Source organism: Phaethon aethereus, assembly GCF_964289735.1.
Source record: "Phaethon aethereus genome assembly, chromosome: 8".
Lineage (NCBI taxonomy): Eukaryota > Metazoa > Chordata > Aves > Phaethontiformes > Phaethontidae > Phaethon > Phaethon aethereus.
This window is the reverse complement of record NC_138584.1, coordinates 33,640,781-33,667,932: the sequence shown is the minus strand read 5'-3', so window position 1 is coordinate 33,667,932 and position 27,152 is coordinate 33,640,781. Positions and strand designations below refer to the sequence as shown.

The 27,152-nt window shown below is 51.1% G+C and overlaps 1 protein-coding gene across 2 annotated transcripts in view; it reads right to left on the bottom strand.

The window, feature by feature from the left end:
• Positions 1–27,152, bottom strand: part of PDE4B (phosphodiesterase 4B) — a gene marked incomplete at both ends in the record, with an annotated part of 191,791 nt that overhangs the window by 57,961 nt on the left and 106,678 nt on the right. For both annotated transcript variants that reach the window (XM_082003044.1, XM_082003045.1), the window contains one exon: positions 1,640–1,834. In XM_082003044.1, the coding sequence (XP_081859170.1) occupies positions 1,640–1,834 (195 nt within the window). The remainder of the gene's footprint in view (positions 1–1,639; positions 1,835–27,152) is intronic.

Genomic DNA, 27,152 nt, shown 5'->3' with positions numbered 1-27,152 from the left:
AGGCAGGAGGGCAGGCACGGCTGCAGGCAGGAGGGCAGGCATGGCTGCATGCAGGAGAGCAGCCATGGTTGCAGGCAGGAGGGCAGGCATGGCTGCAGGCAGGAGAGGGCAGCCACGGTTGCAGACAGGAGGGCAGGCATGGCTGCAGGCAGAAGGGCAGGCATGGCTGCAGGCAGGAGGGCAGGCACAGCTGCAGGCAGGAGAGGGCAGGCATGGCTGCAGGCAGGAGAGGGCAGCCACGGTTGCAGACAGGAGGGCAGGCACGGCTGCAGGCAGGAGAGGGCAGGCACAGCTGCAGACAGGAGGGCAGGCACGGCTGCAGGCAGGAGAGGGCAGGCACGGTTGCAGACAGGAGGGCAGGCATGGCTGCAGGCAGGAGAGGGCAGCCACGGTTGCAGACAGGAGGGCAGGCATGGCTGCAGGCAGGAGAGGGCAGCCACGGTTGCAGACAGGAGGGCAGGCATGGCTGCAGGCAGAAGGGCAGGCATGGCTGCAGGCAGGAGGGCAGGCACGGCTGCAGGCAGCAGAGGGCAGGCATGGCTGCAGGCTGCCATGGGCACCTCTAGAGAGGTGTCTACCAGTGCTGGCCGCCCTCGAAGGGGTATTCTCCCTGGCTGTGCTGCCACAGAGCATGTCCCCTCGGCCAGGCTCTGGTATCAGTGCTGCTAAGCCTACGTTTTAATTAACGATGTCAATTTAATTAACTGGGTCGGCGCGGAGATGCTGGCTCCCCCGAGTGCCGCAGGAGCCTCGGCGCCTGCAGTGGGTGGACGCGGCTGGGAGCACGGGGCAATAGTTAAAGTCCACCCTTAACACAAAACAAGGTATTTGCATAATTTGGAGCGGTTACTTTGTCTCCGGTAAATATTTACTACATGTTAACTAACGGGGGGGATGTTCTCTTTCAGGAGAATTCTCCTCATGGATCTCGCTAATACTTAGATTTCTATTTCATGACAGAACTTGTAGGGCTTTCACAACAGTTGAACTTTTTTTATGAGCACGTTTTTATAGCTTAATGGTCACTTTAAAACTAAACTGTGCCGTTTAAAATACAGGGCTGCAAATCCAGGACACTCCTTTAAGCTCCACGCTCTGTGTTGTATTGATCCTCTCAAGCTCAACCATCTGTCTCGGCTTTTTGCTGTATTTTCCGCTCAGTTCTAGTGAACAACCCATGACGGCAAACAAGATGGAGAAGAGTAATACTGTAAATATAAGTACAGTCATAATGCTATTGTCCAGGCAAATGGAGAGTTACCTACTTGAGAAAAAGCAGAGGTGATGTTAACCAGGCTGTGAGAACGCATGGTGAAGAACTAGCACCGAGAAAAGTAAAATGCAAAAATTCTCTATTATTTCAGAGTACAGATTTGAAAGCTCTTCTGCTAACTTAGAGAGAAAAGGGGGATATTTCAAGGGTGGAATGGGGAGAGGGAAGTCATGCCTTGGCAGACCATGAAAGCGATCGTCTTGGTGCTCAGGCTGTGAAATGTGAGTACAACCCATAAGCACCTCCCAACAGAGCTCTGAGCATTACAGGAGGCCACGTAAAACTCTTACTTACCGTAAAATATAAAAATATATACTGTAAAATAATAAAAAAAAAACAAATGATGTGAGCTGAATTTATGCTTACTGTTCACTTGGGAGAGAAGAGTTCCTGGACATCGTCTTTGGTGATAAGTCATAGTCGCTGTCGGATCTGTACAGGAACGACTCCCTGCGCTGGCTGTGGCCCGGGAACGTCGTGTGCAGTACGAGTCCCGACGAGGAGCTGGCCTGCGGGTCCAGCGGGCTGCGACCTGGTGACGGGCCATTTTCCACATCGAAGCTGCGAACAAAACACATACCGTGTGTCACACGCATCTGCCAAAAGGTGTTTTCCAGGGCTTGTGTCACGTTTGCGTTGCCCACACCGTGTCGTGTGCTCAGCACAGGAGACGCAGGGCTACGTTTACTGGAGCCCCTCGCTGGCGTATCTCTATCGTGTGCAAGCAGGACTCGGCATTACGATAAAACATTTACCCCCAAGGCTTCTTTCCTGACTCCATCTGCTCAGTCTTCCCTCAGCCTGAATCTCTCTAAGCTCAGCACAGCTCCTGTCGCTCTCAGCGCGAACACAGAATCACAGAATCATTAAGGCTGGAAAAGACCTTCAAGATCATCAAGTCCAACCGTCAGCCCAACACCATCATGGCCACTAAACCGAAATGCCACGTCTACAGTTTTTTGAACACTTCCAGCGACGGTGACTCCACCACCTCCCTGGGCAGCCTGTTCCAATGCTTGACAGCTCTCTCAGTAAAGAAATTTCTCCTATCCAGTCTAAATAACTAACACGTAGCAGTAAACGCCGTTACCAAGCTCTGCAGCTCTCCCCGTGCCATCCCCACGGCCGCAGCGTTTGCATAAGTCAGGGGGTTCGATTTGCCAAATCTCACCCCGAGCCTTACAAGCATAACAGGGACTAAAGCAGCTATGACATGCCACCATCCTCCAGCGGAGCCCCGTCCCCATCCACTCTGAAGCAAACTTGTGAAATCCTGCGAGACCGGTGAGGACTTGGCAGCTGTGCCAGCTGGATGCCTGAGTCTCTTTTCGGCCATAGTTCACGTCTTAGCCATTCGAGGTACTAGTTCAGTGAATTTCAAACAGCTGGGCTGCAAAATGGAGGACTGCTTAAAAACTTAAAAAAAAAAGCCCCAAACCTTCTGTCACCATTTCCATTATACACCCACTTTCTTACGGTTTCATAACTTGGCTGCTGCAGCTCGTGGCTGAAGTCACCCTGGACACTTCAGCAAGTGACACCCCTCGTAAACCCTGAAAATAAGCAGGTTGGCCTCCTCTGCTTGGGCATTCGGATCTGATAGAAATACCATATGTGTGACCATGTCCCAGGCTGAGCCAAGCGAAGTACGGCTGCGTTCAGTCTGAATTTTCTTGCCTTTGGAAGTCTGAGGCTTCATCTCACTCGCAGAGATGAGTCCTCATGGCGGGAGCTGAGTCCTCACCCCTACCAGGGCACACGTCTCTCCGTGTTCCCCATGTTCTCCCAATTTCTTGTGCCTGATGACCGCCCTTAACCGCACCGCCCAGCTGGGCAAGCCCTTGGACCGCAGCCGCACCACCAGCTGCGATCCCTGCCATACATTCCCCCCCTCCCCGTTGCCGCCTGCCCCCACTCATCCTATTCAGTCCAGAGATCCCCCCGAGCGTGGCGGCAGGGAAGACCCCGTCTCTCCCTCCGCTCCGCAGCGCACGCAGCGTGACTTTCACTACTGCACGAGGAGGCAGATAAAGCATCCAGGCAAAAAAACCCCAGCAAAACCTCTGGTAGATCTGAAAGTAAGTAACGCGCGCAACCGTGAAAAAAAATAAGGGAATCTGCGTCCAGTCGCAAACTGCATCTCGGCTTACTCTGCTTCTCTACTCTGAGTCCATACATACACACACAGATTCAATACGGGTTGACAGAGGGATAAAGGAGAAGGGAAAACAAACCCCAGACACTGCAGAAGGGGATCACAGGTAGAGAAAGCCTCGGGGAAAACCGCCGACGTGAAGGTGCCATCGTTGACCTCGACCCGCATTACTTAGGCATGAGGCTGCGGAGAACGAGAAACCAAGCAGGCTCAGAACAAAGGCAGCCTCTCCCCTGCTGGGACAGTGACACCTTGAAGCATTAAGACCTTCTACCTCCTGATGAGGAAATCTGATTAAAATCCAGATTTTATGGCGTAGCCTGTCCTCCGGGTACTGGCAGAAAGGGCACAGAGCAGGGGACAAACCTTCCCACCATTCAAAACCCAGGCACCAACTACAACCTTAGTCTAAGGTTCTGCAGGAGCATTTCAGGTTCCTGTACAATAAAACTGAATTACTCTGCTGGACGAGCACCGAGCTGTGGTCTGACACCAAACCGCGTCCAGCGATGCAGCGGAGGGACGCAGGAGCCGCCCTGGAAGCAGCGGTGACGGTGAAACGTGGGCTGCGCGCCCTGACGTGGCAGCTCCTGGCGCAAGCCACTTCCTGGCGCTTTTAACTTCGTACACCAGCCACTTTGTATGAACAACCACCACAGAATTACTGAACGATTTAGCAAATACCAGTAACGTGTGAGGGATCGCATACTTTGCTTGAGCGGTTATAGTTATAACATAAACATTTATTTATAGTTGTGCATGCGCTTGGGAGGGAGCGGGTGCTCAGACAGTTATTTTTGATGTCTCCAGAAACTACTTACTGGGGTGGAGCAATAAAGGACCAGGTCTCCTGGAAGTTTATTCTGGTCCTCGTGGCTGCAGATGGAGGGTAAGAGGTCTTGTGCTATTTGGTCCCGCAAAGATTAAAAAATGCATGAGAACATGCATTTAATTAATGCCCTTAAAAAATGCATAAGCACCAGTGCAAAGGTTTTTAGATCCTTTGGAACTCCAAAGGCAGGGCACCAGTATAATACAGCATGCGCTGACAGAGATTCCTACGTCTACCATGCCTCACTGTAGCATTTACTCACCCAGCTGCATAAGTGCATCTCGAAACTGGTAATGGCTCAATTAATATTATTTTCTTTTAGCCTTTATTATCTGCTCTTTTCCCAATGACAGCTTGAGTACACTTTATTTGTACCCACAAAGGAATCAACAGAAGAAACTCAGCTCTGTAACTATGGCATCTACAAACAGCCAGCTGATAATTAATCCATACCTATTCAGAAAATTAACTCTGATTACTCAAAACATTTTATTGCAAAACCTTCAGTCGACAACATTTAGTTTACTGACACAAATGGAAGTACAGCAAGGAACTAAATCTGAGCATTAAGCCGATCAGAGCTTCTTCTAGCTGTTTGACACTGTACCTGCTGCTTGCTGGTAGACATCAGCGATAGGTTTGGGAGAAAAAGTTAACACACAAGGTTTAAAAAGTGTGAAGAGGCGAAGGGAGGAAGGCAGGGGGCAAGGCTGATAAGGGGATCTTCTGCAAAGAAGACTACTCATCAGCAAAGGAGTAAGTTTAGCAAGAGGGGAAACTATCCACCACGGATCTGGTTTTGCATGGCTCACTGTAGCACAGCTTCTGTGCCTTGAGGTAGGTGGAGGATACTCAAATCCCCTCCCCTTTCCCTCTTTTAACATAAAAATAAAAGTTCCCTGCCAGCCTAGACCTATTCTGAGTCAATCCTGCAGAAATTCCCACCTAAGTCCCAGAAATGTTCAGTACTTTCGGAGGACGTGAACGGTTTCGTAGCCGGAGGTGTAAGAAGGAGCCTTGACACTCCGTGACCTGGGGAAAGGTGGAGGTTAAACCTTGGCAAAGGCAGAGGTCCCCAGGAAACAGTTTGCCTGAACCGTGCAAGTTTTCCAGATTTCCATAGCACTTGCGGCTCACGCTGGGATGAGCTGGAGACATTCAGGCTGCGTCAGCGAGAAGCCCGGCACGGCTGACGCCCAGCTCAGGGTGCCATGGCTGCTGCCAGCCACCCCGCATGCCCCTGCTCCCTACACCAGCGCCTGGGACGCTGCAGCACAGATCACACAGCTAATCCAGCTGGAAAGGCATTTTTACTTCTTTCCACAAGTTCAGCTTGCAGCCGTGCCGGCCCCTCATCCGGCTCCCCTTCCCGGGGCCTGATCCAGCACTCGGCCAACCACGTGCACAGCCGTGAAGTTAACAGAAAATTCCTCCCCCCAGGAGTGAAGGCTAACCAGGAGGTTGTAGTTACCTCTACCAAGACTGTCCTGTTTGTGCACGTGAACGGGAACTCCCAGCAGTACGGCTGGGTGGGCAAGGCGTTCACCGGGATGGCCAAAACCCAGGTCTAAGTCTTCTGCTGTCGTGGCTTTTTAATAGTTAAAAGAAGTCAAATATGGGAAACTACTTCCTCCAGATGACCCAACATTAGGAGAATGTGTCCCGAGATATGTCAAGCAAGAGCTTAACCTTGTGTTTTTCAAACCTCTGCTGCACATGAAGTTCACCCGTTGCTCTTGGTTTGTACAATAGCCCATCTGGAATTGCATCCTGATGCAAAAAACATCTCCCAAACAAACATTCACTGAAATTGCAATTAGATTGTAAAGTTGCCCTCTCAGAGCTGCATTTTCCACTAAATATTTTCATTAGAAGATAACTGATGAGCTCTGCTGGAAAAACTTAATCATCGGTGTGGCATCATGTTCAGAATACTCCAAAGATTGTAAGGGTCCTCTCCAAAGTTTGTAGCACCCCATAGTCTTCACGTTAAGTGGAGAATAAAGCTCCTTTGTCTAGTTAAAAATAAGGATGGCAAAGTACAAAGCACCACTACAATAGCCTAGAGAAAAAAGCTGAAATTTGCTTTGCAGTTTGTCTTCAAGCAACCGCACTCGCAGCCAAGACACCCTATTTGAGAAACGACGTCGGCACAGGAGCCCCGAAGCAGCTCTGCAAGCTCCAGAGGTAAAACACCAGCAAACGCTTGATCTGTTATTCTACAGTTGCTCCTCACCCTACGTCCATACCAAGGGTATGGCGGATGAAGTATCTTTGGCCCAAAGCACAGTCATCCACCGTGATGGGCCTCTTCTTTCCCTCACCCGCTGTGCTGAGCCCAGGGGCTCTTCTGCACATGCGTGTGGTGCCCAGCGTGCTCAGGATTAAGTGGGCGCTGCTGAGACTTAAAATTGCGTTACCTAAACATATAGGTCACAAACCTGGTATCGAAGGTCCCTATAAATCACCCAAGGTAAGTTACATCAATACCTGTCCCCCGCAGGAGATCTCTCTGAAAAGCTGCCTCGTTCTACGGTCTTGGGAGCTCCAGCGCACCGAGCTGACACCGTTCCCCACCTGCCTGCGACACGTGTCATCGGGTTTATTCAGCCAACGGTTCCAAGTGCTGTGACAGTCTCAGGGGGTGACGGCGTGCCTGGAGGCCACCGAGGGCTTCTAAGGAGTTGAGCCCAGAGCCAAAACCTGGCTCCACAGGAGGAAAGGTGACAGCGTCTGTATGGGACGGGCGTTAGTTAACCACTGACACGAACCACTGCTGCAATCTCTATGCCAGAAAATAACTGCAAATCAAAGACTTGCCCGACAGACAGAAACAAGTCTCCTGAGGTCCTTCTGTTTTTACCGGCGGATTCGCGAATGTGCAGTTCGCGAGCGTGGGTGAGCAGCACCCCTGAGGTGAGCGTACACTCAGGGTTCCTGACCAGCAGCAGATGAAGAGGGGAAGCCACTGGACACAGAAAGCCACAAATCCCCGTGCCAGCCCCAGGGAACAGCAGACCCACCAAGCAAAACCCAACCCAGCAAGCGCACACCAGCGCGGCGCGGGCAAAGCGTGCGACAGCGGGGGCAACGCCGGAGCCCAGCAAGTCTCCGCTCTCCGCACCGCAGAGCTGCGAAGGAGGTTTACACCTAAACCCACCATCCAGGCTCTCCGCCCGCTTGGCTGGACGCGAGGAAAGCCGGTGGCGGTGGAGGAGAGGCGGCGGCAGGGTCGGCAGCGGGACGAGCAGGCTGGCTGCAGAGCGGCGCCCAGCAGGGAGGCCAGCGCGGGCGACGGGGCAGCCGCATCTCCATCCCCTTTGTCTCTGCATTTTTTAATAAACCAGGATCTTAATAAAGTGAAGAGCAGAGAAGAAGACGGCAGGTGGCAGGAGTTAGCTGCAGCTCGCCCAGCCGAGCAGCTAAGGGGACGCTTGCTTTGGACCTGTGGAAAGCTGTGATGTAACACGGTAACGAACAGAGATCTGCAATGGCGAGCCAGGAGAAATCACGCTCAGCTGTAACACGCAACGAGGTTTCACGCGTCATTCTGCAAAACAAAGAAAATTAACAAAAGCAAACCCCAACTGCCTAAATTCTGCAGATTTTTACGGTAATGACTACAATTTCTCTACATTAAAAAACTACTGCCATCCTTTATCGCAGTGGGAAAGTCCAACCAAGCTTCTGCAGGCAGAGGGTTCCCTGCTGCCGGACTCCCCATCGCCCTCCAGCCGTCTTCGCCCCCACCCAGCGATGGGGCCAGCTCCCTGCAGCAGGCATGAGACCCGTTCCCATCAAGCCCGTCCTAAATCAACCCTAAACCAGCCCTGGTGCTTCCCACAGCACAGCACCTCCCTCACACGAAATCACAGCAGCTGCCGAGGTGTCCTGATGGAAGATGCTGCCTCCAACTTATCCAGCAATTCAGCTTTCAAGCTCTTCGATCGACCTCTGCAAGGGGGTCCCAGCACAAAACGTTTTGCTGGAGTAGCAGTAAGGAAGAGACAGCATCAGGAACGTGTTGTCCCTGGATTAGCACTGCCCGCCAGCAGCCTTGGAACGTGGTCAGATTTGGCATAAAAACTGAAAAATAGGATTGCACCACAATTTTGATGTATTTCAGAGTCATTTGAATAGTCATTGCGAGACAAATGGTTACGATGAGAGCTGTGCAGCCCCCCAGTTTGTTTCTGGATCTGTAACATAAAACACAAAGATAGACACGTTTAAGTCTATCAAACCAGCAGACTTCTGTATTTTTTGTTTATGTTACGAATTTACACTCTTCCCAAGGATGACAGCACTGACTCTACAAGAGAACTTACCATCTGCTTTGCCTTCCCAGACTCATTCCTGAGGGTGTTGCTCCTGAGCTTCTAACTACGATAGCACCTTTACTACAGTATCAAATATGCTTCCCAAATACAGTATTTCAGGAAGTTTGGACAGACTCTGCTCATTATAAAGGTCCTCTCACGATCATTAGAGCCCAGTTTCTCACGCAGACAATCCGCTGGGTTTTTAACACCATTAGCAATGAAAAATGCTGTTTCTTACATCTTCAGATCTGTACCGGCACGATTGCTGCTCACTGCTATCTAATTTTGTGCACCTGTTTCCCATTTTCAGAACAGCTTGCTGCTTTTTCTAAATAATCTTCTACGCAGAAAGGTCTGTGCTTGAAACCATCAGCCCTTAATCACAGAATCACAGAATCATTAAGGTTGGAAAACACCTTCAAGATCATCAAGTCCAACCACCAACCCAACACCCCCATGCCCACTAAACCATGTCCTGAAGTGCCACGTCCACATGTTTTTTGAACACTTCCAGTGATGGTGACTCCACCACCTCCCTGGGCAGCCTGTTCCAATGCTTGACCACTCTCTCAGTCAAGAAATTTTTCCTAACATCCAATCTAAACCTCCCCTGGCGCAACTTGAGGCCATTTCCTCTCGTCCTGTCGCTGGTTACTTGGGAGAAGAGACCAACACCCACCTCACCACAACCCCCTTTCAGGTAGTTGTAGAGAGCGATGAGGGCTCCCCTCAGCCTCCTCTTCTCCAGACTGAACACCCCCAGTTCCCTCAGCCGCTCCCCATCAGACTTGTGCTCCAGACCCCTCCCCAGCTCCGTCGCCCTTCTCTGGACACGCTCCAGCACCTCAGTGTCCTTCTTGTAGTGAGGGGCCCAACACTGAACACAGGATTCGAGGTGTGGCCTCACCAGTGCCGAGTCCAGGGGCACAATCCCTGCCCTGCTCCTGCTGGCCACACTAGTGCTGATACAGGCCAGGGTGCTGTTGGCCACCTTGGCCACCTGGGCACACGAAACGGGACCGGGCACGCAGCAGGCACGCCGGAGCTGAGCGCACCGGTGGCCGAGGCAGACACCCTAGCACCGGCACGAGGCTCCATGAGGCCGGCCGCTCTCAGCACTGCAGGTATCAGTGCTTTTTTGCCCCCTTCTGACCTTCTCCCACCAAGAGGAACGCCTTGGTGCTCTCAGGGGCCTCGCAGAAGTGTTCAAGTCCCTCTGCCAGGTTTGTCCATCATGTGGCTCCTAATTCTTTTTATCTCTGGAGCCTAAGCATCCTGAAACACAGCCACCCAGCGCCGTGTATCCCAGCTGCCCAGCACCCGGAGCACTCACGTGTTTGTGCTGTGAACTGTCATCGGCTGCGCAACGCGTTATTAAGCCTTGGCGTGGGTCGCAAAACAAAAATACACGTTTCTTTGACTTTCTTGTCTCTGAACACAGAAGCTCACTCTTCTTCGCAGGTCTCTCGTTCAACGGGTGCGAGGGAGGCGGAATAACCGGTGCGCCCTGCCATGGCCCGCGGCCGGCCGCCGTCGCCGAGGATGGGGCCGGCGACCAGCTTGCCTCGTGCTTACAGACCGCTCTGCATCGCAGGCCCGATTCAAACACTCGGGGGCCAAGGCAGGCCTGAGAGCTGGCCTCCCGCTGCAGCCCAGGTCCATCTTCCGCGCCTTTTAACCCAAAGATAACAATAAATATACGCTGCCAGAGCCCTCAGAGCGCGCCTCGTCAGCAGGACCCTAGCGAGGCTCCTGCTCTGCGCAGCAGCAGCCACCGGCTCAGCTACCAGCTCGGCCCCAGCACCGCTGGGTTTTAAGGGATGCTACAAAGTGCTCGTTTAGTTTTTTCAGGCCCTATTCACTACAAGGAAGCCATTGTGCTACCCGCTTCTTCAGTGTCTGCGGTAACCGCTGCCTGAAACTCTCAGCGCCTTGTGCTTCAGGTCCTCGTGCCGTCACTTCTCCCGTGGCCGTTCACTCTCCGGCACCGGTGGAAACCACCAGGCTGCGGAGCCACCAGGCATGCCTCAGGATGGCACGCCGCGCCGTGCCGCGCCGAGCCGGCTGCAGCCTTGCGCTGTGCCGGGAGGTGATTGGAAAAGTACAGGAGGGAGGTAAAAATGAGTTTGGATTTTCTTCTAGCATGAAGGGTTCCAAGAAGTCTAATCCTTTTCGTGTTTACTACAGATAAGCAGCTTGACGTTATCCTGTAACAAGCTAACATCATGTGGTTGTTTAAGCCCCCCAAAGTTGAAATCCTGAATTCTATAAACCACTTGTTATTTTTCCAAATGCACATCCTGGGCTATTTTGTCACCTTACTATGGTTCCCTGCCGTTAACCTCTGGAAAATGCAAGGCACGGTCAAACACAGCAGACACCCTCCCTGTTTTCACTTCCAGAGCCTGTAAATGCACTTGGGTGTGAGCGTGGTTGCTCCTGGCATGGGCAACAGTGCCACTTCCTAAGGGCTCTTTCCTCCTGAAAATATTCTAGCCAGCAACCTACGGAGCAGCTGCTTTTCTTCCCCACCGCTGCTGCCCAAGCTGAGGTATGGAGGAGGTATGGAGGAGGTATCAAGGAGGTATCCAGGAGGTAGTAAGGAGGTACTCCCCTCCCTGTGCAGCACTTACACAGCTCTCCTCCTCGCCTTGCCGGTGTTTCTGCCCAGCACCGTCCGCCCGCTCAGGGCTCATCGGGACCAAACCCGCTCCCTCCCGCGGGCTGTGCGTCTGCTGCGCTGAAGGACCCAGCTGGGTCTCACCGAAGGGGCAATCGCCACCTTCTCCCTGCAGGAAAGGTGCTGGATGGGCAGCCGCCGGCCCCTGGCCAGCGGTACGGGGGGCACAGGGACAGCATGGGCCTCCTCGGCAGACACCCCCCAGATTTTGGCATCGCCTGCTCCGCGAAACGGTGCTGTTCTGCGGTGCAGATGTTCACATGATGGGACAGTACTTATCCCAGTCTGGGCTGGCTGTTACGCCCTGCTCAGTGTCAGTTCAGCTTTTGCAGCTGCATCTAAGCACCGTGCCGTGTTACAGACTCTCCTTCCCAATACACAAGACGCGGATGTTGCGTCCCACGGAGGCCGCCCGCGGTGGCCTGGCTCCTGTGATGAGGACCCCAGCGCGGGGCTGCAGCTGAGCCCGGTGCCTTTTGGTGGGGCTCCAGGACACCTCACAGCATTTCTGCCTACGGACAAGTCCTGCTCCCTTCCCAGAACCAGCTTGGGGTGGGTAATTCCACCCAGCAAGTGGGTACACGGGGTCCAGCCTCACCTTTTCCCCAGCAGGGCATTACTAGTAACAAAAGAGGAATTACAGTCATATATTGCACCTTTTATCAATGCATCTTAAAGTATTTCATATACCTATTAAGTGTAATCGGCTCTTAAGCCTCTCCCCAAAGCATATAGTGCACTAATGGCAAACACAAGCCAGCAGCACGAGTCCCGTGGGTCCCGTGCAGCAAACAACCTCTGCCTCCAGCACATAGGAAAGTGTTCCCGTACCTGTACGGAACCGGAGCATCAGGAGGCTGCCAGCCGGAGCCACGCTTTACTTCACCCTGCCCTTACGAAGAGGATCGCCTGGCACGACTCCAAGAGCCGCTTTTGCCTTTTCAAAGAGGCCAGCACGCCCGCAGCCGGCTGGCTGCGACGGGCTGCACGAAGGCATCAGCTACAAATCAAATAGCTGTTCTGAAATGCTGTCAAACAGGCTGCAGACAGGAATAAAATGACAATAATTTTTAAGAAGTTGCAGAGACCACAGATTTTTCCGTTTTACCTGGCTAATCTGAACTGGGAGGGCAGGCAGCCTTTGAGTCGGAAGATGACAGATTTTCTGCACTGATGTTTTCGTAGAATCATAGAATAGTCTGGGTTGGAAGGGACCTCTAAAGGCCATCTAGTCCAACCCCCTGCCATGAGCAGGGACATCTTCAACTGGATCAGGTTGCTCAGAGCCCCGTCCAGCCTGACCTGGGACGTTTCCAGGGATGAGGCATCCACCACCTCTCTGGGCAACCTGGGCCAGGGGTTCACCACCCTCATCGTGAAAAATATCTTCCTTCTATCTAGTCTAAATCTGTCCTCTTTTAGTTTAAACCCATCACCCCTTGTGCTATCGCAACAGGCCCTGCTAAAAACCCTGTCCCCATCTTTCTCCTCAGCCCCTCTCAGCCCTGGCAGCTGCAGGAAGGTCTCCCCGGAGCCTTCGCTGCTCCACGCATTGTTTTAAACTACCCTCAGCCCATCTGCAACACCCTCAGCCCAACAGTGGGTGTGTGGAAAGCTGCTGCACCAAGAAATGCACCCAGCCTTTTCACTTGATTCATAAAATAATTATTTGACCCTGTTTTTGGATTTATCTCCATAATTGGTATCTGCATTCCCTTCCAGCAAAAAGACAATAAAATGTCCTAAAATGGTATTCAGATTATTAAATCCTTCGGAGACTCGGCCCTCCCAAAAATAATTAATCTGGTTGGGTACATTTCAGCAAAATTTTACTTGCTTCACATCTTTCAAAGAGTCTGTACTCTTAATCTTTTAAATCAGTAGGAAAAGACACTGTACATAACAAATGCCCAAGTATGCTGAAGCGATTTCAAGGGCAGTCTTTTTTATAGCTCTTATTGATCATTTCAGGCCCTGCAGAAGCTTAACGCAAAAGTAGCCTCATCCAAACCACAAGCATCTGCCAACTGGTTCTATTTGAGGACAAAATGTTAAAGATGGAAAAATCTGGCCCTTTGTCGGAAAGTCACATGTTTACTGTAAGTGGTTCGGCACGTGTACCGAAGGGAGGGTCGGAAACAGCACCCACTTCCAGGGTACCACAGTAACGAACAGTACCAACACCCCGCGGTTAATACAACTATTTGCTGTAACTACTTCTCTGGCAGTCACGGTGTTTCCGTTGTCACTGCAGCTAAGCAAACGCAGAGAAATACCTCACAGGTACGATCTTAAATCGCGGCTCCTTACTCGCTTTGGTCAACCGCAGCCGCAGCCGTCACCACGCTTCTCGCTGCTCATTTGTTTTATTGCCATTAACATATCCGGGTCTTGGTAAGGGGCTCAGCTCCTTCATCCTGCTGAAACGCCCGCCGAGGGACGATGCGCCGCTTCTGTACGTGTACCAGGGACACAGGCCAGCAGAGGAGACGACATCTTCAAGCTGAGGGACAACGCCGGCGCAAGAACAAGTGGGTATAAAATGGACGGGAGTTAACTGAGGCTGTAAATCGGAGGAAAATTTTCTGCCTCGAGAGCAGACAGATCACTGAACAGCTTTCCTGTAGGAGTGATGGGGGTAAACACCAACTTGATGTTATTGCTGGTGGGATTAATCTCATAATTGACAACAACACGGTGGGATGGAGCCCAGTGGTGTAGGAGGCTCATCCCCCACCCAGCACTCGGGCTTTGCCCCCGACGGGCACGGGAGGGAAGCCCCGTCCCGGCTCACTCGGAGGGAGCCGATTCCCGCGTCGGTGTCCGTGAGTCACCACGGAGGGGCCGCATCCCACTGAGCACCCAGCTCCTCTCTACAAGCGCACTTATTTGGGGGATGTCAGAAGGAGAGACTTGGCAGAAGCGAGCTGCTAGCTTTGGGGTCTCCTTGCCCCCGTCCCGCGCCGCTCGGGGAAGGCAGAAAGTCACCTACCGACCCCCCCTCTCCTGTGCTAAGCCGAAGCCTGGCCAGCAGAGCGGGCAGGCGCTACGGGGAGACACGAGCAAGACACGGGCGAGGGGCTGGCATCAGAAGCACGTTGAACCATCCCAAACGAGACACCTCCGGCATCGCCTCTGCCACCGACGCCGTCACCGTAGCCCTGATAACCCCCACACCTCAGCACGTGCGGAGGCGGTAAATGCAAGGCGTGCCGTCCGCTGGCGCGCGCAGTACGGCGTTTCCATACGTTTGCCTTTTTACTAACGATAGAGAGCTGGAAGGGACGCCCGTGCGCAGCCTGGGCAGGGACCAGCAGCGACGCGCTCTGCCTGCCCACGCTCCCTCCCTTCCTCCTCAGGCCATTTGTGAACAAGAGGGGGAAAAAGAGGGTGAATTTAAAACACAGACTGTTATTTGCTGCTATTAAATCTCATGCTCTGAAATGGGCTTTAATAATTCTGGACAGCAAACTGGATTTAGCAGAAGGAGAACCTTCTACAGCATGGAGAGAAGACAGAAATGGTGCGCGGCAAGAATAAAACCGTCTACAGGAGTGACTGTGGGCCCAAAAAGCCAGGCAGGGCAAATGCAGCATATTTCATGGAGTTTATGCCAAATGGTGAGCTCCTACAGTAAAAACAAGGCCCCAGATCTTCCAGGTGTGGTGGAGCGGAGGACGTCGGTCCTTGCAGGCCTGCCAGCTATCGACCACAGAACGCTTTAGGAAGGAGGCAAACATTATTACCCATGATATCCATTATCTGTTTTTTTCCCCCCTTTAACCTTTCCAGCATCCTTACAGCTCACTTTTCCATCCAAAACAGGTCTTCCAAACCGTGGCTGTGTGTCCGCACAGGCCAGCCCCTCTGCGGGTGCGCAGAACGGCGCGGTTCTCATCCCGGTTCTCCTGCTCTCACCGAGACGGTGCAGGAACCTCCGTGCCGTCCCTGGCTCCCGTCGCGCAGCCGGAGCTCCCGGCTTGCCACTTCCTCTACGCACAGTCTCACCACCATATCGTGACTCCTCTACGGCATGTTTGTGCTTGCAATGGCCTGCGTCTTCTTATTGCCGAATTATCTCCTTGCTCAAGTCCTACCTCGGATCATCCTCTCGCCATGAAGCCCTTCGGAAAACCTCCTGCCAGCCTCCTACGCTGCCTCCTCACGCACTGCATCTCGACCAGCTCCTCTGTGCTGCGTTGCTAAAAACCTCTTGGGAAGGAATTATTTCTCTGATGTGAAAGCAGATAGTGCACCACTGGCACCCAAAATATCATTTAATAACTGTTATTTTCTCTAGACCTGCAAATCTTCCCAAGACCTGCTTCAGGGCTCATTTTGATCTTCTTTAATTAGTGATCCCTCGGAAGCTCTGTTTCATGTTGAAAATCACTTGCTGGAATCACTGTTTTGGAGTCACTTACTACAAATCATAAAGCTGCACTGTTCAAAAGAAACAGAGACGTGGGAGCATGGAGCAAAATACATTGCAGCCCCAAACTATGAATATCTTAAACGCCGCTATAAGTCATCAAGTCCAGTAACAGCAAACAATGTGGCAACACAGCCACAAACACTTGGAGCTTTGGAAGGAATATTAGCAGAGCGCTTGCTACAATTGATTACCATTTAATAATGCAGAAGGTGAAGTTTTCAGCATGAATAAGCATAAATGTGTAGGCATGGCACAAAATCATTATAGCCGATTGCAGTTTAAGACTCACGTCATTGTAGTAAAAGCTTCATTCTTGAGCTAATAGAATTTAGACATCCTGAGTATTTTATTGTATTGATAAAGGTTTGTACCGAGCTAATTGAAGAACGAGCGGGCAGAGGTAATCAATGTCCAAAACAGATCCATTTTAAAAATATTGACAAATAGTGTGAAAACATTCAATGTGGCAAAACCTGAAGACAGTATGCACGGAAGCATTATTCCAAGGGGGAGAAGGAAATCTTTGATTTCACTGATGACACACGTGAGAGAAAACACCTGAAACTAGTGAGGAGCTGCTGAATGCCCCGGGGGGCTGGCTGGCCACGGGGGCAGCGGGCAGGGCAGGCAGGGCAGGCAGGGCTGCAGCAGCAGGTCCGGCACCATGCATGCAACCCAGGCGCCAGCGATGCCGGGGCAGTGAGCAAACACCCCGGCGCACACCACCGCCTCCCACAAGGGCTGAGCCCGGTGGTCCGTGCTCGGTAATGGTTCCCGGACCGGTCGCTCTCTAAGCTGTAGACGTGGGCGTTCTTCCTGCAGCTCCGTGCCGAACAGGGGGGTCTGACCCTCCACCTGCTTGCAGAAAAGCTGCATGTGCTAGGTCCCTGCTGACCGTATCACTGCAATTGGAATGATGGATTAAAATTAGCCTGTTCAAGCTCAGATTAAACCCCAGCAGGAGACTGGAAGGAGACTTAGCACCGGCCCACGCCCTCCCACCCCAGCTCAGGCTCTTCTCCAGCTCAAGCCGAGATGCGGTTTCTGAAACTTTCCCCCTTGCTCTCTGTGCTTTTGCTGATCTCCAGCCGAAATGCGGCTCCATCCTTCCCTCAGGCTCTGAGCCTTCAGGTTAGGCAACCTTTCCACAAATGTGTTGATGTACTTGGAACTGGATGAGGTCCAAGAAACCAATCAGTCCCGGGGCGAGCAGGACTGTGTGCTATCTGTCTGCCAGCCGCCGGCAGCGTCTGGAAAAGATCAAGATTACAGACCCCGGGTGGGAGACAAACAACGGGTATTCCCTTTATGCCGCTCAGCCAGAATAAAATGTGACACGCGATATTAATAACCTGGCGTCACCCAGCAAAACATCTGACCAAGGGGAACATAAAATGCCACGCAGATATCGAGGGCCTGATGGCGAGTCATGTGAAGAGCAAACAAGATAGCTGGGTGGCATGAGGTGCAACCGGGGAACAAAACCCTAATGTCAAGCCCTTTTGTGCTTAGCAGAGCCAGCCCTAAATGGTTTGTGATTTTCACTTTCTGCCAAGGTACTGCTTTAATTGGGCAAGGGAGACTGTTCATCATATTCAATAACAGAGCAGAGAGGAAAATGGCATGTGCCAGGCTGAGAAGCCACGTAGAAGTCACCCTGCTCAAGTGCAAAGATTTATTACTGGTAGCAAGACACCTTGTTCATTACGGCTTTTTACTTTACTGTTTTAAGACTTAATCTAACAACACAACCTTTTTTTGCGTGTGCTCTTAACCAGCCACACATGGAAACCAAATTCTGTCTAAATTTATACTCACAGGCTCCACTAGTCTCAGCAAGCAGAGCCAGAATTAACTCCCATCCCTTTTCATTCCCTTGGGTGAGGTGGAAGCAAAAACCCATTCACCATTGAGGCAGCCTGAGAACGTAACCACGGACACATTGGTGGATCTCATCCCCGCCGTGACCTTCCGGCACGCTGGCCCGGTGGCGGCAGGGAGCCAGCAGTGCTGCCTCTACTACGCGCTGCTCTTACCCGCACGGTGAGGGCAACTCTGGCGAGGGCTGGGCAAGCTAAGTCCTCTCTGGGAGCAGGGGCTGAAACCTACCGGGTGCCTCCAACACATCAAAAGTTGGCCTAACTCCTAAATTACAGTGGCGACCCATACGGCTTCTCAAGCGCATCTGTGATGTAGAAAATGTGAGCGAGCGTAACTGAGCTGCTTATTGACTTCAGTTTAATAGATCAGTTAATAAACCCCAGTACTTCGTCACAGAAGTAACATCCTAGCACTGCTCCTTCCCAGACTCTTGTAGCAGCTCCATAATCATCTGAATAGTGTCTTTAGTACTTGAACCTCTTTCCAGCATAAAGGAGGTTCAATAGCAGCATTCAAGCCTAGAGTAGCTGGGCTGGCTGCACTCCGTCTTCATGAGAGTATGAAATTCTTGCTGCAGTCTAAGAAAGAAAAATCACTTAGCACAAATAAGGTCTTTTTTTAAAACCACTGATTAAATAGATATTCACAAGATAGAGCACAATGGCTTTGATGGAGCCATTGCAACCTATTATATAAATCCTCATTCATGCCCGTGAGAGCTTTTCCTTTTCTTTTTTAATAACGGAAGAGAAAATGCAGCCACGTAAAAGATATTAAATTGCATAAAAATATGTGACTGGTAAGCTTATGACTTAAACTCAGAGAAGCAAAGAGACAGAGAGCTTGGGCTGGAAGTCTCGGCTGCCACTGCGGCCCCAGCTGCAAGCTCGCAGCAGCCGTGCTGTGCCCTTGGCTCACCGGCACCGGAGCTCGCTTGCCCGCTTGCTCGGACGCAGCCCCGCAGCACCGGAGCCGCAGACTGACACCTCTTCTGAAGAGGAGGATCTAACTGCAGAGCTTATTTACGGATGCACGGGAGCGCTGACGAGGAGAGCAGAGCGTTATGTGAGGGGGCCGGTTGCTAGAAACTCCATCCCTCGTTCTACAAACGCTCCTCCTTGGCACGTAGACCACCACAGCCCCAGCACCTTCCAGCCACGCGCTGAGCACGGCGGCTAGCGTACGTCAGCAGCACGCTATTCGTGCTCCCACACGCTGTTGTACTAACGTGTCAGACCTGACTGAAGGCAACACTTTTGCTAGAGCATTGGCAATTTTCTGTGTTTCTTCCCAAGAATGGATTTTTTTTTTCCCAGAATCCACTTCTTAACACATTTAATCTGAAATAAATATATAATGTTGCATCGGTTCATCAGCAGACCTCATTAGATGGGCTTGTTCTACTGGAGCTAAAACTGGCCTGGGAAAGCGGCAGTAAGTGTAGAGTTTAATAAAATAGTTTTTAAAATACTGTATTATTACAGTAAAGCAAAAGGGGGTCAGCTTGTTCTTCCAGACTCCACTCCAAACAATTTACTATCTTTACAGATGAAAAAAATGTCAGCAGCCTTTTGTGATTTGAGTGAAACTAGGACGTTCAGTATATACCCACTTCAAAACTTCACTCACAGATGGCTGTTCCTTCAGCTAATATTTATTCTCTAGATTTTCAAGAAAGCCCTTTTATGCACTCTACATGGCTAGACACAGACACGGCATGTCCTTCGCTGCTGCTTTCCCCCAGTAGATCCCTGTTCTCATAAGCACCTCTTATCACAAATAGATGAAATCAAGCTGCAACCAGGCAGACTCGCTCTCCCCAGAGTTACGGTGTCGTACTGCACTGGGAGCTTGATGGCCCTACCAAGGGGTCATTGACAACTTGACCCAACACCGGGACTCAAACCAGAAGTCAGTATCCTCGTTGAGACAGCATCAAGAAGCACGTTCATCTCAAGAGAACTGTAACTTCAGGAGCAGACGACGTGTAATGAAGCAGTTCCTAACCCTGCTTTTCTTCTCTTGGCTGGACATGGGAGCTCTGCAGCCAGGTGGCCCTGCGGGAGGTGGCGAGGCACGTGCCAGAGCAACTTGGGCGCTGTGAGCGCAGGGTGGCCAAGCATGATGCTCCCTGGACCTGTGGGGCATCCCGTCTGCCTTGCTTCTTGCAAGAGAGGGACTAGTTTGTGCCTGCTATGAATGGTGGGCGTCTTCCCAAACGCTGTGCAGCCTGTACGTGTCCACGCAGTGGTTCTTCTCATCCAGGCAGGACACAGCTTCTCCTCTTGGATTCGCTGGCCCAAGACACTCCACTGAGACAGGCTGTGGTCCCCACTTCAGCCTCGCTGGCCGCTGATGGGGACAGCACGCAGAACCAGCCACTTCTTTTCTGCTCCTCAGCATCAGAAAGGGTTAACCGGAAATGTTTGTTTAGGAGGCTGAGAGGCTCACAGTCCCAAAACTGAACTCAGATCACAAGTAAGAACAATGTATATTGAACCTCTCTGGGTGCTTAGCCTTTCTCTGCTCTGCTTTGCAAGGCACAACTCAGATGGCAAACCCAGGAATCTAGTTCGCTGGCGTCACCCTCCGTGTGAATTCATTCCTTTTTCTCATGATGTCACCCAGCCTTAATGCCCCCGGGGCTTTTGCTGGAGTCAGGAACGCTTGATGTGTGCGGGGATTCTCGCTTTAGCTGACGTAGAGGTGGCTTATAAGAAAACCCTGACTGCACTTCCCCCAGCTGGCTTCAATCTCTTTCCCTTGGTGTTTTTATGGTAAAGTTTCTCCAAGGTTCAGCCCACCAGGGGTGGCCCCGGCTCCCACCCGGCACAACGCGCACCCAAGGCAAAGCAATGCACGTTTTCCATAGGTTTATGGAGCTGAGCTGGCCCACTGCAGGGTCACAGGCGAGCAGGTGACACCGAGCCACTGAGCCCATGGCTGGACTCTGTACGCCGGGTAAGGGGCTTGCAGCTGGGACGGCTCCCGAACGACCAGGAGTCAGGAAGAGGGACTGGGGACTCTGAGACCGTTGGGACTGGGACAGACTGCAGCACTTCAGTGCGAAGTTCGCCTCACCCAGTATTTAAATCGCTCCCACCTGAGCCGATACCCTGCCCCACGTAATAGCATGGAAGCAATTACATGGCTGAGTAAGACCCAGGTCCAGAAACCTGGAAGCAACTTCGTGGGTCCCTGTGTCCAGTCCTCTGCTACTGCAGACTCTACACCAGACAATCTCCTCCATAAACTTACCAGGCTTTCTCCTGAGTACTTGGATTCTTCAAATTTCCAGCACATCTCCCCAGCTGCCCCAGCAGAGATGCCCCGTGGTGCTGCACACCAGCGGCCACCACTCCACCGTGAGGTCTCACCACCAGCACCTCAGCTGGACCACAGCCGCTTGCCAGGAAGACCCCACACCCGCTGCAAAGCCGTACGGGGCTCACGGCTTGCAGTTATCCTGCAGTCAGCACACCGGCTGATCATTATCAGCTCTTTTCAGCTAATGAGTTTCCAGTGTATAGCTGAAGCTTTTCTTACTAATCCCCATGTACGTGATCATAGAATCACAGAATCATTACGGTTGGAAAAGACCTCCAAGATCATCAAGTCCAACCGTCAACTCAACACCGCCGTGCCCGCTAAATCTTACACTCCGTATTGCTTAACTTCACCAAGGCCAGGCAATCCTTCCACTGCTGTACCGCTGCGTGCAACAGTGGGTGTACAGAAGATCAAAAGATGGAATCAACACAAACGTAGCAATGAAAGTATTTCAGAAGATCAGACGTAGGATTTATCCCTGAGCAGCCCCATTGCGAACCTCCCGCAGCCTATGAGCTGACCTTGCCGTACCACCAATTTCAGCACGTTTCCTCTGCAGCTCACTCCTTATCCGCCTTAGAGCTCTTGTTGCAATCCACACCTCCAGCTTACATCTCACCGAGCCGTATAGGGAACCGCATTGAATGCTTAGACAGAAATGTCTAATGTCTTAGACAGAAATCTATTGCATTTACTTGATCTGGGGAAAAAAAAAAAAGAAGTTGTCTAGTTAGAAACACCCCTTAGAACTGGAAATGACGTACCTAAGACAGACCCATTTCACCACTGCCTTCATATTTTTAAATTAACGTCTCCTTCAAAACTAATTGCTTAATCATCTTTAAATGTCTATTCCTATGCTAAGGAAGTGATAAAAATTGAACAGAAATATCAAAATACAGCATATAATAAAGACTAAAACAAAATTATATATGATCAGTGTAAAAATAATAGACTTACTAAGATAACTGAACAATAAAATGTGATTTAGAGCTTTCCAAGAGCCTTGCTAGCTTGCACTTCGAATAACATCTGAAAATCTCAGGCTGTGTTGAGTTTATAGTACAGTTCTAAGGAAGAGATTATAAACAGAAGGACATAACTTTCTTCTCTTTCTAAGTAGAGAATAAATCTAAGAAATATTTATCTCACTCCTCAGAAATCCGAAAGAGTCGAGCCTCTCAGGAGTGAGCCGTTTGGCGACGCACACACTGCCGTTTAACAGATCCCTACTCCCCTGCTTTAAGCCCTTCTGGCTGCCCAGGAGCAGGCACACGTTGCCATTAAGCATCGAGGCGGAGGATGTGCCGTCCCCACGTGCCGCGGTGCCGGCGCAGCCAACGCCGGCTCATCGCCTGGACCAGCAGCCGAGCGGGACGGCCGGCAGCAGGGACGCAGCCGTGGCAGAGTGACTTCCCCGGTCGCCCAGCGAGAGCCGCAGCCTTACTTCTCCGAGATCAATTATTTTATCCTATGTTTATATGAAGAATGCAAACATCTGGGAAATATTAGGCAACCGCCGAAGAGAGGGCAGGCTTCCCTAATTAGCAGAGAGCTGTATCACGGCTCCTTCCTCCCTTCTGTGAAAGGGGAATTTTGGGGCCAAATTCTGCAGACGCGTTGACTCGGCGCCCTGCTGGCACCCAGCAGACCTGCTGCCTCTGGCTCCCCACAGCACTTGTGGCAAGATACAACAGGTTTGTTTCTTTTGTTGTTTTTTTTTTTTTTTAATCTACAGCCTTTGAGTCGCTGCGAAGTATATTCAGTACTAAATACACCAACTCTACAGCTAAACTGCTTCATGCTTTTATGATTATGATTATGCTTTTTAGATTATGCCAAAATGCCCCAGTTCTGCTCCTGCAGGTGACAAAGCCGCCAATAAAATTTTGGTTGTGAAAGTCCCTCTCTACGCACCAAAATGTAATTCTTGGATATACTGTGGCTCAGCTCACAGCGGGATTTCAATTCGGGACAAACATGAAAGCATCTTCTGTTCCCATAGGTACCAACAAGAACGTGGGCTGAAGCAGCGGTGGGTGGGAATACGACGAACAGCGCAGGGATCAAGACCTTCTGGCCGACACCGTACCCTATGCATCAATGCACGACAACATCGAGACAATTTCCCCGGGGATCGAGAGCCACAAGTGAAGCACAAGGATTCAGGCTTAGAAACACGGCAGGGAATCAAAACGTTACCCAAGCGAATTCTGGTGTCTCGGTTTCCTTTTCACTTAAAGTCATTGCTAACAGGCTCTGGCTGACATGACCAGAAACAAGCTGGGTACTGTGTAGAAATAAGTCTGGTTCCAGCAGATGGCACGTGGCTCCTCTTGTCCTAAGAAGGATAGCCGTTCTCTCCATGTTTGTAAAAAATTCCAGGTATGTTCCCAAAGAGTGTCACCAGGGAAGGATTTCAGACTCCTTGGTGCGGAGGGCTGGAGAGCATCACGAAGCGCATCTGCAGCTTCCTCCAGTGGCAGCAGGAGGACTCAGCAGCCCTCCTGAGCTGCTGAAGCCACCGGGTGAGGTGGCCCATGCAGAGATGAGTACACCAGACCCACAGCTCGCAGAGAATCGCTAGTCTGAAAAAATTACCTGAAGTTTTGATTCTGAATGTATTTTTCATAATGATTTCCTCTGCTGGCGTAAAGCATGACATCTGAGGCGCTGCTGAATCACGTCTTTGCAGGGCTAAGGGAGAGCCCTGTCTGTAGAGTCCCCAGAAATTCAGTCCAGCCATGGTGGCGTGTGCAGGTACGAGATGAAGGAGCCACCTGAAAGGGTAAACCGGGTATGCTGCACCTAGGGTACAGGAACATCTGGGCACAGCAGCGCTTTTATGGATGGAGACCTTAGGGGGGTGACCTCCTAGAATAGGTACGGGGCTCCCCCCTGATTTCTGGCGATGCAGAACACGAAAACAATTATTGCATGTGTCTAAAAAGGAACCGCAGAAGCAGGGTGCAAGCTGGTGTAAAACAACAAGACACATCAGCATTCACACTCTGCTAGAAAGGGGTACAGCAGGCTGGGAACGCTGCCCAGGAGCTCCAGGCTGGGTCCAAGGGCTGCATCTAGGGCCAGCAGCATCCCTGAGCTCTCCGTGGAGGCTCCCACGGCACCCAGGTCTGCCAGGGGCCTCTGAGAGGGTTTAACACCCTCATTCCTTTTTTTGGGAAAAAGCTCTTGCCAACAGCCTGCCTCTCACTTTTGCAGAGTAGCGGCGCTGCCTTTTCTTGGATAAACACGTACGGACCGGCACTTGGCAAAGGAAGGCTGTTCATGAAAACAAGTACCAGTTGGGGGAGGACTTGGGGGGCAGCACACACTCCCTAAAAGCTTGTGGATCTTCTCACCCCTCTCCAGGGAGAGCTGGCAATTAGGAGGCGACGAGGACAACTCCCCCAACAGTTAGAGATTCAGCCCTTCTCCCACCCAAGAAATGACGAGCCATGGACTCCTACATGGAATTTTCCCTCCTACCAGTTTCCCAGACTGGATGATTCTACCCCAAATATTTGTTTATAAACTTACGAACCAGTGAATGATGTGCAAAACAGTTTTGCAAAAAAAGGTGAAGCTTGTGCAACAACATCTAGAAAGCTGTATTACCGATAAAGTCAAATAAAATTAATATAAACAAGGTAAGATTTAATCTCGGAGTCCTTCTCGCATTAAGTCATTCTGAGGACTTAATTTTAAAATACAGAAGTGTTCTGAGAATATTTTGTAATTACAAACCAATAAGAAAAATCATCCAGGAGGAATAATTACATAATTTCTAGATGAACTCACTGCTTAGAAGAACTCACAGCTTAGAAGAGCAGTAATAAATAGCTCCTCATATCATTACTGTTGCTGCAGCTGATGACTCACCACTGTTACTGGGATCATATCCCAGAATAGTCATGCTACTCTGTGTACTGCATACAAAATTAGCCATCAGGGACTTACTATTAAATGAAACGGATTTGGGGGTTTAGGATTCATGTGGTCATATCATAAAAACAAAAGCTGTTCAATATTTCACGCGAATGCAGTGAATTTTAGATACCAAACCTGAAGGTGTCTGCTCTCCATCGGACAGAATTAGTGTCTGCATATACTGGCTGCATGGGTTTTCTGGTAACCATTCCCTCTCATACCCTGCGGGTTCTGCCAGCACAGGATAGCCCTTTTACACGCCACCGCTAAAACATGCCTTCTCGAGAGGAAAATGCACAGGGTTTTATAGAAACATAAGGGAACAAGAACAGTTATCCGCTAGTTTATCAGAAAGAAAGAGATCATCTAATTAAAAAAGATGTGCCTTACCGGCTAAAGCACAACGGTGTATCGTTTTGGTAGAGCTTAATTCAAAATGCATAACAAACTAGAATGAAACATTAGCCTCCAAGAAACCTGCTAGAAACACCGTTTTCCCTAATAAATACAAATTTAATCACATCTTGTAGGTGTTGTGGGCACTCGTGTGCCACGCCTAAGTGTGGTCTGGGTTTATCTGCGATTTTCAGTGCATGCCGTCAGTCTTTGGGAACTGTAGGGCAGATCCCCACGTAAGAGACTGCAGGGCTAAGAAAGGACATCCCCCGCCCCACGTCACCACCTCATTTCCACACACGTCGTGTTCTTCCATCTTCCGGTATCTACGCACACCAAGTATATCTGCACCCTTTACCTTCACAACGTGTTTACTGGAAAGAATATTAGGGATATTCAAAGTTTGCTTTTTGGCTGAATAAACCCCTCTCCTTGGGCGTTATAAAATGGCCTAGTATGTATCAACAAGTGAAAACGCTTTTTTTTTTTCACTCTCCAAGCAACGTCCAGTAGTCAGCGTACAACAAGACACTATCAACGTGCTACCACCTCGGGGTACTCGCTTCCATCGTCTTTACGTGAACTACACCTTCAGATTTCACCAGCCACTAGTTCTTCAGGCGTTCCTCTTAGCATGTTAGCTCTTCTTATTTTACGTTGGTTTCTTAAGAGAACTCCTATTCTGTCCTCCAAATAAGCACACAAAATTACAGGAAACCTTTACTTGGCTTTGTAGCAGCCGTGCACCAGCGAGTTATCCGACGCAGCATCCCGATGCGCTGCGTCTGCTTTTAAAGAGGCTCCCGCTTGAATGTCCTCATGTATCCGGGCAGCCGGCCTTGCTCCCTCCTCCCTCCTGCCCGGGGTTCAGTCCCTTTGGGCAGGAGCCGCTCGGGGGGTCTTTGGGGATGGGTCAGCGGGTACAGGCAGCGAGAGCAGCCGCGACGGTGCCGCCTACCAGCTCCAGAGCCAACGCCAACGTCCCCGGTGGAGATGTACCTACGAGAGCCATGTCCTCCTAGGGACCTCTGCCTGCCCCAGAGGACAGCTCTGCCGGCCCCACGTCCAGCACCTCCATGCTCCGAACACGCCACGCGCCTTCAGGCCACGCGTCTCACTCGCGGCGCAAGCTCCTTCCACGGGTGAAGCAGCTTGCTGGCGTCCTTGGAGCCAGGGTGGAAAACACGAAACACCATCGGAATTACACGTATGGGTTTTTCAAACTAGGTTCAAGGTTCTCCGGGATCAAGAAGCCGGTTGAATCGGTGGGCAGCTCCACGGAGCACCTCATCCATCCACCTCCTGCGCGTCACCCCACAGCCTGCTCCGCTGCCGCGTCGTGCTGCCTCTGCCTCGCTTTCTGCTTTAAATGAAGCCTGAACTCCTGATAACTGCTGCGACTTCCTTGGAACTACATCAGCTGCTGCCCTAGATACCGAGTCCGCTACGCCAAACGGTCCGTTCCAGACTGCGCCGCGACTACCAGCTTATTTCTCGTGTTATCCTCAGCATCGCTCAGCTCATCCTCGTTCCGCCTTCCCAGCCGGAGCACCACCAGACTGCCGCGCACCCTCCCGCACCCCCTCCGCTCCCCTTCGCTTTGACTAATATGCAGGAAACCGAGTATCTATTTGCCACTTTTTCAGCCTTTACAGAAGAAGAGTTTTGCTCATTTCTCTGCAGATATTCATTCCTCCGGGCTGGGTAATAACAGGCTCCCTGCAGGGTCTTACTGATGCTCCCTGGACCGCCGACTGGCATCTTTAGCTAACAGCCTGTTTTCTGGCCGTATTACAGCTCTGCCCTTATGAGAGTCAACTTGAATACTCAAAGCTGTATTTCACGCTCTCCTAAAAGCCAAATATATACTGTCTATCAAATTCAGTTCCGCTCCTATTTCTCTTACTTCTATAAACAA